Genomic DNA, 12,529 nt, shown 5'->3' with positions numbered 1-12,529 from the left:
GTAAGGCTGGAATTAACTGGTTCTTGCCCTTCTTCAGGCTGTCAAACCCAGCACACCACTGACGGCAAGAGAAGGCAGACAGAGCAAACAGCGGCTTGGAATCTTTTATTCAGTAATCAGTCCTGCTGTGTGGGCAGCATCTTAGCAACTGGAACCCAAGTATGCAAAAATACTGAGTTTTCACAGTGAAAAACCAGACAGTATAAAATATTCCAGTATTGCCTCTTAGAACCATTATTTCAGTAAGACCCCTGTTTCAAAGGCAACATGCTTATTTATTTTGTTTGCTTTCTAGTCTCAACCCCTCCCCTCCCCCCCAAAAAAACTGTTCAGACAGTAACCCTCCTTACCCCCACATTACCCGCATATGTGGCGGGGAGAGAAACACTACATGAAATGCCCTCCTGCTTTCCGAAAGTTTACTGAAGAACGTTCTCCCATCGGTGCCAAGGGCCAAGAAGACGTAGATGATTGTGACACCGAGCGGTCCTGACGTTCTACACACCGCAGGCAACCGTGGTGCTACGGAACTCTGACGAGAGGCTCCGTCTCCCGGATGAGCCACCGAAGAGCTTCGTGCCGGCCTTGCCTCTCCAGTTCTGCTCCAATTACCTCCCTGCACTTCTGATGGTAGCCGTTCACCCAGTTACACTAGAGAAAGGGAGGATGACATTCAGTATAAACGCAGGAGAGTTGGCGCCCTTACAAGCTGCGTACAGCCAAAGACGTTTGTAGGCCCTTGTGTTCCTCGGGATTAAGCTGTTAGGCTGGGATGGGATCCTGTCCCAAAGAGACAGACCTCTAATACATGGAAGTGACTTGTAAATTTGATGAGGGTAGGAACTGAAGCAATTCATCCCGGGTTTTCAGGGGAGCCAAGGTTCAGTTCAGCTGACAAGTATTTCAAGTGTCTGCAAATCACTGCCCCCAGCAAGTCAGAGCAGCTACCTTGGCACAGTCCAGTAAATACCTCTGCAAATTTGTAACTGAACAATGCAGTCGTGAGGCAGAAGATGCCCTACTGATCTGAACAGGTAACCTTACAGCAGATCTTGGTACTCTTCACAGTCCTCTTCAGAGAAAGGAAATGCAAATAGGATTATCATTCAGAAAAGGAGGATGGGTCGAGGCAAAATAAAGAGTATGGTAGAAAAACAGGATGAAACGCGTCACGGCGAAGGCAGTGGGAAACCTAAACAGAGAGTTTAAGAGTATGAAGCTATTCCTGAAATAAATGCTGCTGAGCAGGTATCATTGATTTCTGCTCAGCGTCCATAGGTGCTGCAGAATGTGGTGTGGCTGAATGGGATTGGTCACGAGTAGATAGAGACAACAACGTGGGACAGTCGTTAGCGTAAGTTTCTGAGGAGACAGCATGACAGCCTGACGGAAGCAAATTAAGGCAGGAGTAGGAGAACAGAAGAGATGATAGCGGCAAATATTGTATCAAGGGAGCTACCATCTCAACATCATCGGAGGGGTCCTCACTGCCTTCACCATAGAATAATTTAGATTGGAAGGACCTCCGGAAAGCTTGTCTAGTCCACCCTCCCACTCAAAGCTGGACCAAGTTGAAAATTAAGTCAGAGTGCTCAGGATTGCTCTCTAGGTCCATGGAATGGAAGAGAGGCCAGTGGTTCTTGTAAACAGAACAGAAGGAGCTGGTTCTAATGCAAAGGCGGCAATGCCAAAACTGTTTCACTTACCTCTTTTTGTGTCAGCAAATTAACATCAATCATTTTCGTCTGGATTGGAACCAGGGTTAAGGGTTCAAAAGTCAGGCTCCCTCTGTTTTTGAAGTTGTACTGCAGCAAAAAGACAAACGGGGTTGTAAATTTTTAGAAACTGCTCTAGCCAGATCACACTGGGTTCCTGTCATCACTGCAGAACAACCCACGTGGCATTCAGATGAGAGGCTAGCTACTTACAATAACAATTTTCTTACAGTTAAAACAAAGAATCTCAATATAAACCCTAGTTATTTCTTTCAGTGGTCACTTTTTAAAGGCTGTGTCCCGGGTCACAATTGTACAGGACTCAGCTTGATGACTGTATGGTCATTTTTGGTTTGGCATTTCTAAAAGCATAACCCAGCCAGACTAGCAATTATAATGTCAAAATCTGTCTGTAGTTTTGTTTCTACTGACACTGAGGACTCTATCAGAGAAGAAAATCCCAACTTGAGAAGATCAGCCAACTCTACAGCAATGACTCCAAGGGGCTGTATAAAGATGCTTCTGGTCTTTGACATCCAGACAGAAAACATTTTAAAACAACTCTCACATACACATTTCAACCTATGGAAACTCTGCAGAAGCAGAACTGTCTTCTGTGTCCCCTCTAGCATGGGAGACTTAGAATCAGTCTTCAAAACCCCGCTTTGGTGAAGACCAGGAGTCTGGAGTAGGATTCAGCTGTCTGCAGCATGGTCCCACCTCAAGATCCAGCACTTTAAGTTTTACAATCAGTGAGTCATGGAGAAAGGTGCATCCTGAGCAGGTCACTCACCTTGGTTTCGGCAGGGATCACAAGGACGACGTTTTCTATTCGGACCCCAAAGGACCCATCTTCATAATACCCAGGCTCTGCAGAAACAGACAGCCATTAAGCCACATAACTGCACTGTGCAAATACTTATTCCCTGTGGCCAAACTTCCCCCTCCATGGCTTTAGTCCACTGAAGTCACTAAGCAATCTTGACATCAGGCATCCACAGAGGCAAACAAATTTTTGACTCTACTTAATCTGCACAGAAGCCCCGAGCAAGGTGACAGCAAAAGTTCTCAAAGAGAGGAGAAACAAGACAGACAGCCCTCGAGCTCAGAGTCTCCTTGCAAGTCAAGAGAAAGCAGAGTACATGTGTTCCAAATACTAGAAACTCTGAAAATCTTAACGGCTTTATGAAAGGCAGGTGGGTAACCCCTTCCCCAAAACACTTCTTTTACAGAGTGCTCCCCTGACTCCCAGAGAGGACTTGGCAGCCCTGAAGGAATGCAAGTCTCTTTGCAAATCCCGGCAGGCTGTTAATTTACTACTGGAAGAATAAGGCATATAAAGATTTAACAGCTGCCTCGAATAGCCCATAGCAAAGACAGGATTAGCTCCTGAAAGCTTGGTGTCCACCTTGTACTGTAGCCAGCTCTTCCACTGCAGAATTGGAGGCAGCATGCCAGAGCTGGGCTCGTCAGCAGCACTGCTCTGTTCAGGTTTGCGCTGCAGAGAGCAGGACGCAGGCCTACAGCACCCGACTGCAAAGATGCTTTATGGAAGGTGAAAGAGCTAAAATGAGGTCTTTACCTCTGAGAACTGAAACGGCAATTAAAATAACAAACTGAGGAGACAGGACCAGAGCTTATGATCCCACCTTTCCTTTACACCACTGTCAGATTTATTCCCTCTGCATCTTACAAGAGCTTGGTCCCTCCCCCAGTAACCAAAGAGAATCACCAATGCTAAATACCATCAGAGACGATCATGCCAGCCTCCAAGGGCTCATCTGCAAAGGTTTTGTAGCTAATGCCGCAAGGACCCTCATGTACATTTAGGAAAGAGCCAACTCCATGTCCTGTCCCGTGCAGGTAATCCAAACCACAGTCCCACAAGGCAGAGCGGGCAAAGGAGTCTAGAAGGTGACCTGCAGGCCGAGGGGAAGAGACAGACATGCAGAGAGAATTTGATCAAATCAGGCTCCCTCTGAGATGATGCTAATCACACTGAAGGTTCAAACCTGGAAAACATGCAAAAAAATACCCAGACAAACAAAAAAACCCATCACCACCACCACCACCCCCCCCTCAAAGAAAGCAAGTCATGGGACTCTTAGAAGTTACAGGGCAGATTTGGCAAGTTGATATTCAAGCCCTTTCTCAACTAAAGAGCCCCTCTCCTGTTACACAACTTTTCAGAAGATGGTGTGTAACAGAAACATTGCACTGCTGCTTGCTTCACTGGGAGTGGCGTTCTCAGGGAAGAATCTAGTTGGTTAGATGTCCTACAGAGAATTCAATACCTTTCTTAAAGGTAGCTGCACTACGTGAACTCAAAAGTAGAAGACCTAACAATTGTATTTGGTGAACTAATCAACCAGACTTCTTGCCTGGATGGCCAGCCATTTCGGATTGTTTCAACCAGAATGCAGAGAAATTCTGTGGCCTGCATGTGAACACTAAGCCCCTATGTTCAAGTTCAGACACCCTCCAATTCTAGTTGGGGTTTCTCAAACCACTACATAGCTTGTTTTTCCTCACCTACCCAAGAATGCAAACTGCGGAAAACTCTAAAAAGAGGCATCTTTGTGTAAGGTAGATCTGATCAGGGAGAAAACAGCTCTGCAACAAGTTCACCAGGGGTCAGTGTATGTCACAGCTTCTCCTGCACAAAATCAAAACAGCTCCTTTGTGTGTCATTTTCTCTTGCTGCTTACTGATAAAAGAGATTCCACATTAACTGGAAGAGAATTAGCCAGTCCTTTTGAAGCTGGAAACTGACTTCTCACTTTGATAAGGCCATGAGTGAAGCATAAAGACAACCTCCAAGCACAGACAGGCCACAGATGTGTTGGAGTGCCACTGACTGATGAAAGTCACTATCACCCTAGAACCAGAGCACTTTGAACACCCATCAGACTTCCCCCCTCAGAATTTTCAGCGCTGGTTGATGACAAGACAGAAGCCATCAGTAATGCAGAATCCAAAATGCTGTGATGGAAACAGACACAGAGTTACATCAACATCTGCCTAACACATCTGGACCTGTCAACCATAACATTGCTCTCAGACCACTTAATGGTTCTTCAGAGGTCACTGCTGTGGTCAAAACACTCCAACTCACCAACCTACCTTTGGTTCCATTTGGAAAGATGGCTGCACTCACAGCTATATGTCCCTTCAGGACATAGGTGAAGCATTCCTGTGAAAGAAATGTGTGCCGTAAGTAAAGAGGGAGAGGCAAAACTTTGTCTTCCCCAGGAATGGAAAGAAAGACTGCATCTTGTAGCAAATTGTGGAGGATCTGGAAAGACTCGCTCATGCTCTCCTATGACTGGCAATGCCAAAGCAAACCACGAGCAGAAAGAGTTTAAATTACTTTGAAGATCTTTGTCCACTAATTACGGAGACTGCGTCACAAACTCAGACTGCAGGTTTAGCAGCAGGATTCACCTGACTTACATGACTGGTTTTCTTTGTGGCTGTAGTTTTACTTCCTGAGCATACCCTACAGCATATTTTCATCACTGAATTAACTATAATGATTAAATTAGTTTTAATTAAAGAGGCAATTTAAAATAAACAAAATTACATTGCTGAATTTCCAACACAGACCTTCTCAGATAAGTCTGAGACTGGTTTTTGATATGGTACACGAGACACAAACCACTACTGCAGCCTTGCATTAGACACTGAGCTTTGCACTAAATTACCCCCCCCCAACTCCCATGTTGGACAAGTCAGCAACGCTTATCCTCAGACCGGTGATTTTATTATTTCTTAGAGCAAGACATGTCATTTTGCAGCTGAGAGGTGTGCATTTTAAGATATAAAGGTGTCATTCTCTAAATCAGTTTATATTTTGGAAGTCTGAAGTCTGGCAGCCTCCTTTTCAGTCTTTATCAAAATGCTGTCACGTATCTTGAATAAATGATACTTGATAGAGCACTTTGACCATATAGCAATAGGGCACATCATTATGAATTTGTGTAAGTATCTCTAATAATAAAGGTCAGATCGCAAACCACATTGAGATGCCAATTTACCTTTTCATAGGCTGATGGTGTGCCAAAATGCATTGTCCTGGTCACATCTGTTGTACCATCTCTTCAGAGGCAAACAAAGATTCAGGAAGCAAAGGGATGGGGGGAAAAGAAAGACCAAAGTGAGAATGACAGAAAATCCAGTCACACTGCAGCAAACCAACCAAACTCATAATTGGGTAAAGTCATCTGCTCTGTGCTACACAAGACTGATGATGTAACAGTTCCTAATCTCAGAAGTTCCTGAACACACATGTCCCAGGTGTAGCAATAATGATTTACAATTCAAAATGTTATCTTTCATCCATAAGCATCCCAAAGCTCTTCGCAAATTAGAATCCAGACTGCTCATAAAAATGATGTTAATTTGAGGTTTAGCAACTGGTACCTGCCCATTGAGAACAGAACAGACAAGGCCAAATTTAGTCTATTTGTATGGAAGATGATAAATTAGCATCTTAAAAACATATACTTTTGCACAAATGACAGCTACCAGCTCAGGAAAGGGAAGTGAAGGGGGTATAGTGTCCCTTTCATCCTCAGGATGTCTTGTGCTAAGATTTCTAGAAGTTATCCAGCATTTGGATAGGGGTTAGTCTGAGATGTCAGAAACTGGCTCTCAGTTCCTTCTACAAATACCATTTTGAGCCTGCTGTCAAAAACACAGAGGCTCTTGAAATAATGAGTTCCCTTTGAAACACTCACTCCTGTGTCTACGCTTTTCCCCAGCGCACACAGGCCACGGTCACAAAGAACTCACGGTTTAACTTCTCAGCAGGGACAAGGGTAGCATCCCTGTCACAATGCTGTGGTAAGTGCCATTGATGTCCAGCTTATATTGTATTCAAAGGGCTGCTTTTCATAGTGGCACTGAGGAAATCATTAATTAGGCCATCAGAGGGGAGCAAAAAAAGATCTCCTTGTAAAAATCTTATCAAAGGATGTCTGTATGGTTCTTTTTCAAAGCTCTTCCTGACTGACATAACAAAAAGGCATAGCTCTAAAGACAAAAACTCATCTCAAAGGAGCAGCCAGGCCTGTCCTGCATCTTTCTGAACAAGCCACTTCTCATCTATTTACACTGGTTAAAAACACCACTTCTTTCATTTTCCATGGAGTCAGAGTTCCACAGTAAACAGCTGCAGAGACTGAGGCCACTGAATGGCGCTGTCAAAACAACACTGAGTGAGTCAACAGACATGAAGCCTTCCCAAAAACACACCTGAGACCCAAGTGACCCAAGATGAGAAACCCTGCCTCTGAGTCTCTCTCTGGAAAGGCAGAGAACACCGCAGGGCAGTGCTGTCCTGCTCCTTTGCTCCACCTTGTTCTGACCTCAACATCAGCCAAATCTGCCCACAGGGCAGATCCTGGCAGGGTAGGTGCCTCTCCCAGCTGCACAGGCTGCTGTGTAGGCAGCCCACAGATATACCAGGGCAGTCAGGCCTGCTCCCTGTTCCCTGCAGCTCTCAATGCGCCAGGCAAGCAGAGCTGCAACAGACAGAAACATGCACCACCAGCTAAAGCACAGCTGGTGTGATGGTAGCATCACACTGCTAATGGGACTCAAACAGGAACTGTACTTTTAGATCTCGTCCCCTACCCCAGGCAAGGCTTGTCAGCAGCCCTAGTCTGCTGTCCTGAGCTTAGCTCAGGGCCTCCTGTCACGGATCAGTCAATCATTGACTGATGCACTTCGCTATATTCAGAATCCCACAAACTCCCTCCCGAGGGATACAATGAGCAGGCTCTCTGTAAAATGGCGCTGCGCTCAAAACTACACACTGCCAAGCTCGCCACAGCTTGTGAGCTGACCCTGCAGGTGGTCACTGGGAGCAGAAAACATCACAGTTCAGCACCGTTCATCCCACTCACTTGTACTGTGCTCCCGAGTCCAGGAGGTAGATCTCGTTCACAGACAGCGTTCTGTTGGTCTCAGGAACTGGCCTGTTCAGTTAAACACAAAGTTTTTTGTTCCACAGTTTTAAGGTCTCCAGCCCACGTCTGCAGTCCAGAAACCATATTAAGTGCAAGCTTGGATGTGTCGGCTCTGATTTCTTGTGGCAGTAATGGCAATCCCACACATGCTGAGCCAGGGATCATACTGAGGAGTGTATTTGTCTACAGTAAATAGCACTACAGTACAGAAACTGGCTTTGTTGCTTCCAGCAAAACCCTCAACATCTGTCCCTGGACATATTTCAGAACAGTTTGCACTTCATACTCCTCCCTCCCAGGCTTCTACCCCCAAAATAACCCTTCTCTATGGCCCCTGAGCAGATCAGCATCATGATACATGCATAGTGCCAGCAGGGAGAGATCTTTATTTAGTAAGTGTGGAAGCTCTGGTGAAATAAAGCAAGATGGCAATCAACAGTGACTACATCTCCCTGGAGTACTCTGCTGTGACTCCACAAAGAAGCTAGACAGCTCATTCCAACTATGTTTGCTGAAGGATGAAAGGAGAAGCTGTGTTTTTCTTACTTGTAGTGAATGATGGCTCCATTTGGACCTGTGCTTGATATTGTAGCAAAACTCAATTCAACAAAGTCTTTCTGTTGGCTGAAAGAAAAGATTGTGATCACTACAGTACAAGCAAGAGGAGCACACCAGGCACCTGGGGAGCCCCATCCTCAATTTCACATCACCTCAGCCTTCCCCTTAGCCTTGAAAGCCATCTGGGCAAGCACACTCAGGTAGGAGAATTGTATAGATCGAAACCCTGTCCTCCTAACCATGTGGAAACTTGTGTTCCATCTCTACCCTTTCCTTATAAGCAGAAAATTCACCACCCAGACCACCCAGGGAAGAGATGTCCTGCACAATTTCTTCTTTGTTATTTATTTACTCAGAGGCATTTTTAGAGGTCCTGTTGATGTACACGTGGGAGTACCTCTCAGTACAGATGGTGCTCATTCTCCATCAGAAGAGGAAATCTAACTCATACAACAACTCCTCTGTGGTACAGATGGTGCTCATTCTCCATCAGAAGAGGAGGAAATCTAACTCATACAACAACTCCTCTGTAGTAAGAAAGCAACTGTCTCATATTTAAGTGTCCTAACCTGAGGCTCTCCTCATTGCTATCTCAAAAGGAAAGCATATAGGATCCAGTGGGCTGGGACTCGTATCTCCCAAGAGACCCAATTCTTCCCCAACTCTTTCAAATGTTCAAAGAAATCCTGTAGTAATGGTTTGTCCTCAGGTAAAATATATCTACGAGTGAGCTGCATTTCTAAAGAATAAAATAAAAACAAAGGATAAAAACTCCACCCAGAAAACATCCTCGCAGGGGATTTACTGTTTACCTGCGAAACTCCTCCGCTTTGTCTGCAGCAATTATTTCTGTTACTGTTCCCTTTGGAACCTAGTGGACAAAGATGTAGGTTGAATTAATACACCAACAAGCAAAGAAAATGCTATATGCTTAAGCACTGGGAATTATGAAACTTAAGTCTGTGCATTATGAAACCCAGTCTTGAAGTGGCTTCTTTCCAGGTTTTCTGTCCTCGTTCCTCAATAATGACAAACACAAACCTAGCAGCACTGTGCAGGACATGTGAGAAGCAGGAAGCAGAGATGGTCACAGCAGGATTGCTGAGCCCTGACTAGGGAGCAGTTAGTGCGGTATTAACTTCACCAAGGTACGTACAGAGGTAACATCTCACAAGGCAACATCTCTTCACAGACAGGTTACGCTAAGCTTAAACAGTTCTCTCCAACAGCCCATGGTATTAGCAGAATTTTTACATTTTTGAATCAGAAATGGAAGCAGTTGCAGGAAAAACAAAGGACATTAAATTTTACTTTAGGCATTTGATAAATTAAAACCTGTGACACAACTTCCCCAGGACTGGACAACAGGCAAAGGGGAGCAAGAGCTAGGTTTCATAACCCCTGGGGCAGACTTCTTGAGGTGCTCAGACATGTAAGAAGGCACCTTCTGGAAGTCAGTAAGCCATTTCCATAAGTAAAGTCAATGGACTCAGACATGCAATAGCACAGAAGGAGCACAGCTTAGTAAGTTGCTGTATAACACCTGGCACTCTGCACCTTCACTGTGTACTTCTAACCCAGAGAAAACATGAGTAATTTGTCTTCATCCCATTTTTAACCGCACATGGGTATGACTGCACCTCTCCATTCATAAATGCCAAATCTGTCCATATTGCCAGACAACATTGATTATCATGAGAATAATTCCAAAGTACTACACCAAAATGGATATTATTTCATGATTTACACTACCAAACCAGCACAAGACAGTATTAAGACTATATTAAGCCTATTCACGTCATTTCTCACCTGCTCTGGCTTTGGTCTGTGTAAAATGAATGGGATTATGTTTAAAAAAAAAAAAAAAAAAATCATTCAGGCTTGAATGAAAGCATGATTGAAATTCCCCCTTCCCCAAACCAAATAAAACCCCAACTGTTTCCCTACTTTTAGCAAAGGCACTATAAAGACTGTCAAAAGGTTTAGGCTAATGAAGAATTTGACATAGCAATAAAATCTCTAAGTTAAAAAAATGAATATACTACCTCTTTCTCCAGCCAGTTAAAGAGCTCACACAGGGCAACAGCATCTTTAATCTACGTTAAAAAGGCACAAGAAGAGGTAATTAAGAGAAAAAAAAAAGATTTATCAAGCCTCAGTATAAACAGTTCTTGATGCAAAAGAATTCGACCTGCAATTTTCAGAAACACAAACTAAGAGATGATCTAAGAGGTCTTTCCAGGTTCTGCATCCTGTAATTAATGCAGGCACTGGAAATGTATTTGGACAATAAATAAATGTTAATAAAGGTTTACTGCTGGGAAGTATCTTACTGTGAAGAATTACCAAGTACTTAGCAAACACCAACTTTACCCCACACATGACTTTCAAGTCTCTTTTATACCAACACACAAGATCTTGCATTTCAGATCGTGGAAGGGAACCACACGACACATCTGGTGATGTGACGGGAACAAGTCCTTCGGGCACACGGGCACTACACAGACTCCATCACACAGCTTCTGGCTTCTCTCTTGCCTGATGACCCCTATTTTTCTTCCTTTTTTTTTTTTCTACATTCTTGCAGCATGCAGGGGCAAGAAACAGGATCCAAGTATACAACAGCAAGGCACAATTTTGTCCTCAGGTGGCAGATGACAAAGTGTCTCTGCTCAGTACTAGTATTTTTACTTCCCCTTAACTAACAGGGAAAGAAAATCATTGAAATAGAAAGTAGCAGTTCCCAAGAAGCTAGCAGAAAATATGGGACAAGTCCAGAATTGCCAGTCCTGCTTTAACTGGCACATTTCTCCTGTTGTGAAAACTGCTGCTTGCAAATTAACAGGAAATAAATAAGAGAAATCTTCAGCCCCACCATGAACCTGTTTCACAGGCAGCTTCTTTGCTTGAAAATATGAAGCTTCCTGGGAAATCAGCCTCATTTCCAGAGTGTCATGATGATGACACAAGAACAGAGTGCTTTGAGGACACCGGCTGCTTCTGAACGGCTTTGGCCTGTGTTTTGCACCACGTGTCAAAGAATTTCTCTGTGTTCTTTAGGCTGTGTTTATTCAAGCGATAACAATTCGAAGACTCCACTGAGAAAGACAACAGAACTAGCAAAGGGGAAAGAACATCTCTTTGAGGGCCCATACTCTAAACAACATTTCCCAAGTCTGCAGTGTCTTCCAACAGAGCAAGGTTTGTTCCTCACACTATTACAAATGTTGTTCTTCACTCCAAGGGAACGCTAAACAAGCAAAAAAACTGCTTCAACAGCAGCAGATGTCTGACAGAAAACCATTTTTATCCTGCCGTCCAAATTCTTATTTGCTTTTTAATCCAAAACACTAAAACTGAAAGGAAAATGTAATTTCTCTCCATAAACGTAAAGCGAACCTCTTGCCATGTGCAAGGAGGCTCTCAAGGCTTCACTTACATGTGCTCTTCTCATTCCTTCTGTTTCCGATGCATTCTTCACAGCTTTTGCAATGCAGATGGGGGTATATGGGGTGAGGTATCGGTAAGCCTGCAGCAGAAGGACAGGGATTACTTGTGGATTAGTCAGACTACATAATCCTACAGGTTTAATAACTCAGCCTGGCCACAATTTGTACTTTGGCAGTCTCTCTCAACCTTCAGCACTGTGAGATACTGGTTGCCAGTAGTCAGCTAAGCGCACGGGAGAATAAAGAGGAGAAAGTCCATGACTTGAAGGAAGAACAGCCACAGGGAAATCAAAGGAACTAAAGGGTCAACAGCTTGTCATGAAGCAGGGTGAAGATTTGGATACATACATATCGTATATATCAATGTCTGAGCCATGGGTTTGCTGTTGGTGATGCACAGTAAAGGCCCAGAGACAGCCAGTGAGAAACACCAATCCCAGGGACTAAGGTAGAACTTAGGCTGTGCAAACAGACCTAAAAAGTCACCTTGACTTGCTACCTGACTGTCACCTTCAAGTAGCAGGGAGCAAAGGGTACCCAGCCCAGGTACTGAGCACTGGAGATGAACCTGGTGGGCCCCTCGAGGCTCTGGCTCCTCCAGCACTTGACCAGCACCAGTTCTAATGATCTGTGGCCCTAACAAACACATCAAGGCCCCAAAACCCATGAAAACTGAACTTTACATGCTGTCCACTTCTGAAAGGACCTTACATCAGCGGTTTGAGACAAAGCTTTACTGTGCCTGGACGAGGTGGCCCTGTATTAAGAACTACTAACTGATCCCTTACCAATGTGTGCTTCCCCAAACATCAGCTGTCCTTAAATTAGCAGGAAT

At 44.2% G+C, this 12,529-nt stretch overlaps 1 protein-coding gene across 2 annotated transcripts in view; it reads right to left on the bottom strand.

The window, feature by feature from the left end:
- Positions 1-348: 348 nt before the first annotated feature.
- Positions 349-12,529, bottom strand: part of XPNPEP1 (X-prolyl aminopeptidase 1) — a 31,586-nt gene continuing 19,405 nt past the window's right edge. For both annotated transcript variants that reach the window (XM_009643467.2, XM_035898968.1), the window contains 11 exons: positions 11,685-11,774; positions 10,291-10,341; positions 9,058-9,116; positions 8,234-8,311; positions 7,625-7,696; positions 5,753-5,813; positions 4,839-4,908; positions 3,461-3,634; positions 2,509-2,585; positions 1,707-1,805; positions 349-651 (listed from right to left, as the gene is read on the bottom strand). In XM_009643467.2, coding sequence (XP_009641762.1) covers positions 523-651; positions 1,707-1,805; positions 2,509-2,585; positions 3,461-3,634; positions 4,839-4,908; positions 5,753-5,813; positions 7,625-7,696; positions 8,234-8,311; positions 9,058-9,116; positions 10,291-10,341; positions 11,685-11,774 — 960 coding nt within the window. In that variant the 3' untranslated portion in view covers positions 349-522. The remainder of the gene's footprint in view (positions 652-1,706; positions 1,806-2,508; positions 2,586-3,460; positions 3,635-4,838; positions 4,909-5,752; positions 5,814-7,624; positions 7,697-8,233; positions 8,312-9,057; positions 9,117-10,290; positions 10,342-11,684; positions 11,775-12,529) is intronic.

Source organism: Egretta garzetta, unplaced genomic scaffold (assembly GCF_000687185.1).
Source record: "Egretta garzetta isolate BGI_Z169 unplaced genomic scaffold, ASM68718v1 scaffold8, whole genome shotgun sequence".
Taxonomy (NCBI): domain Eukaryota; kingdom Metazoa; phylum Chordata; class Aves; order Pelecaniformes; family Ardeidae; genus Egretta; species Egretta garzetta.
This window is presented reverse-complemented; position numbering and strand designations above follow the sequence as displayed.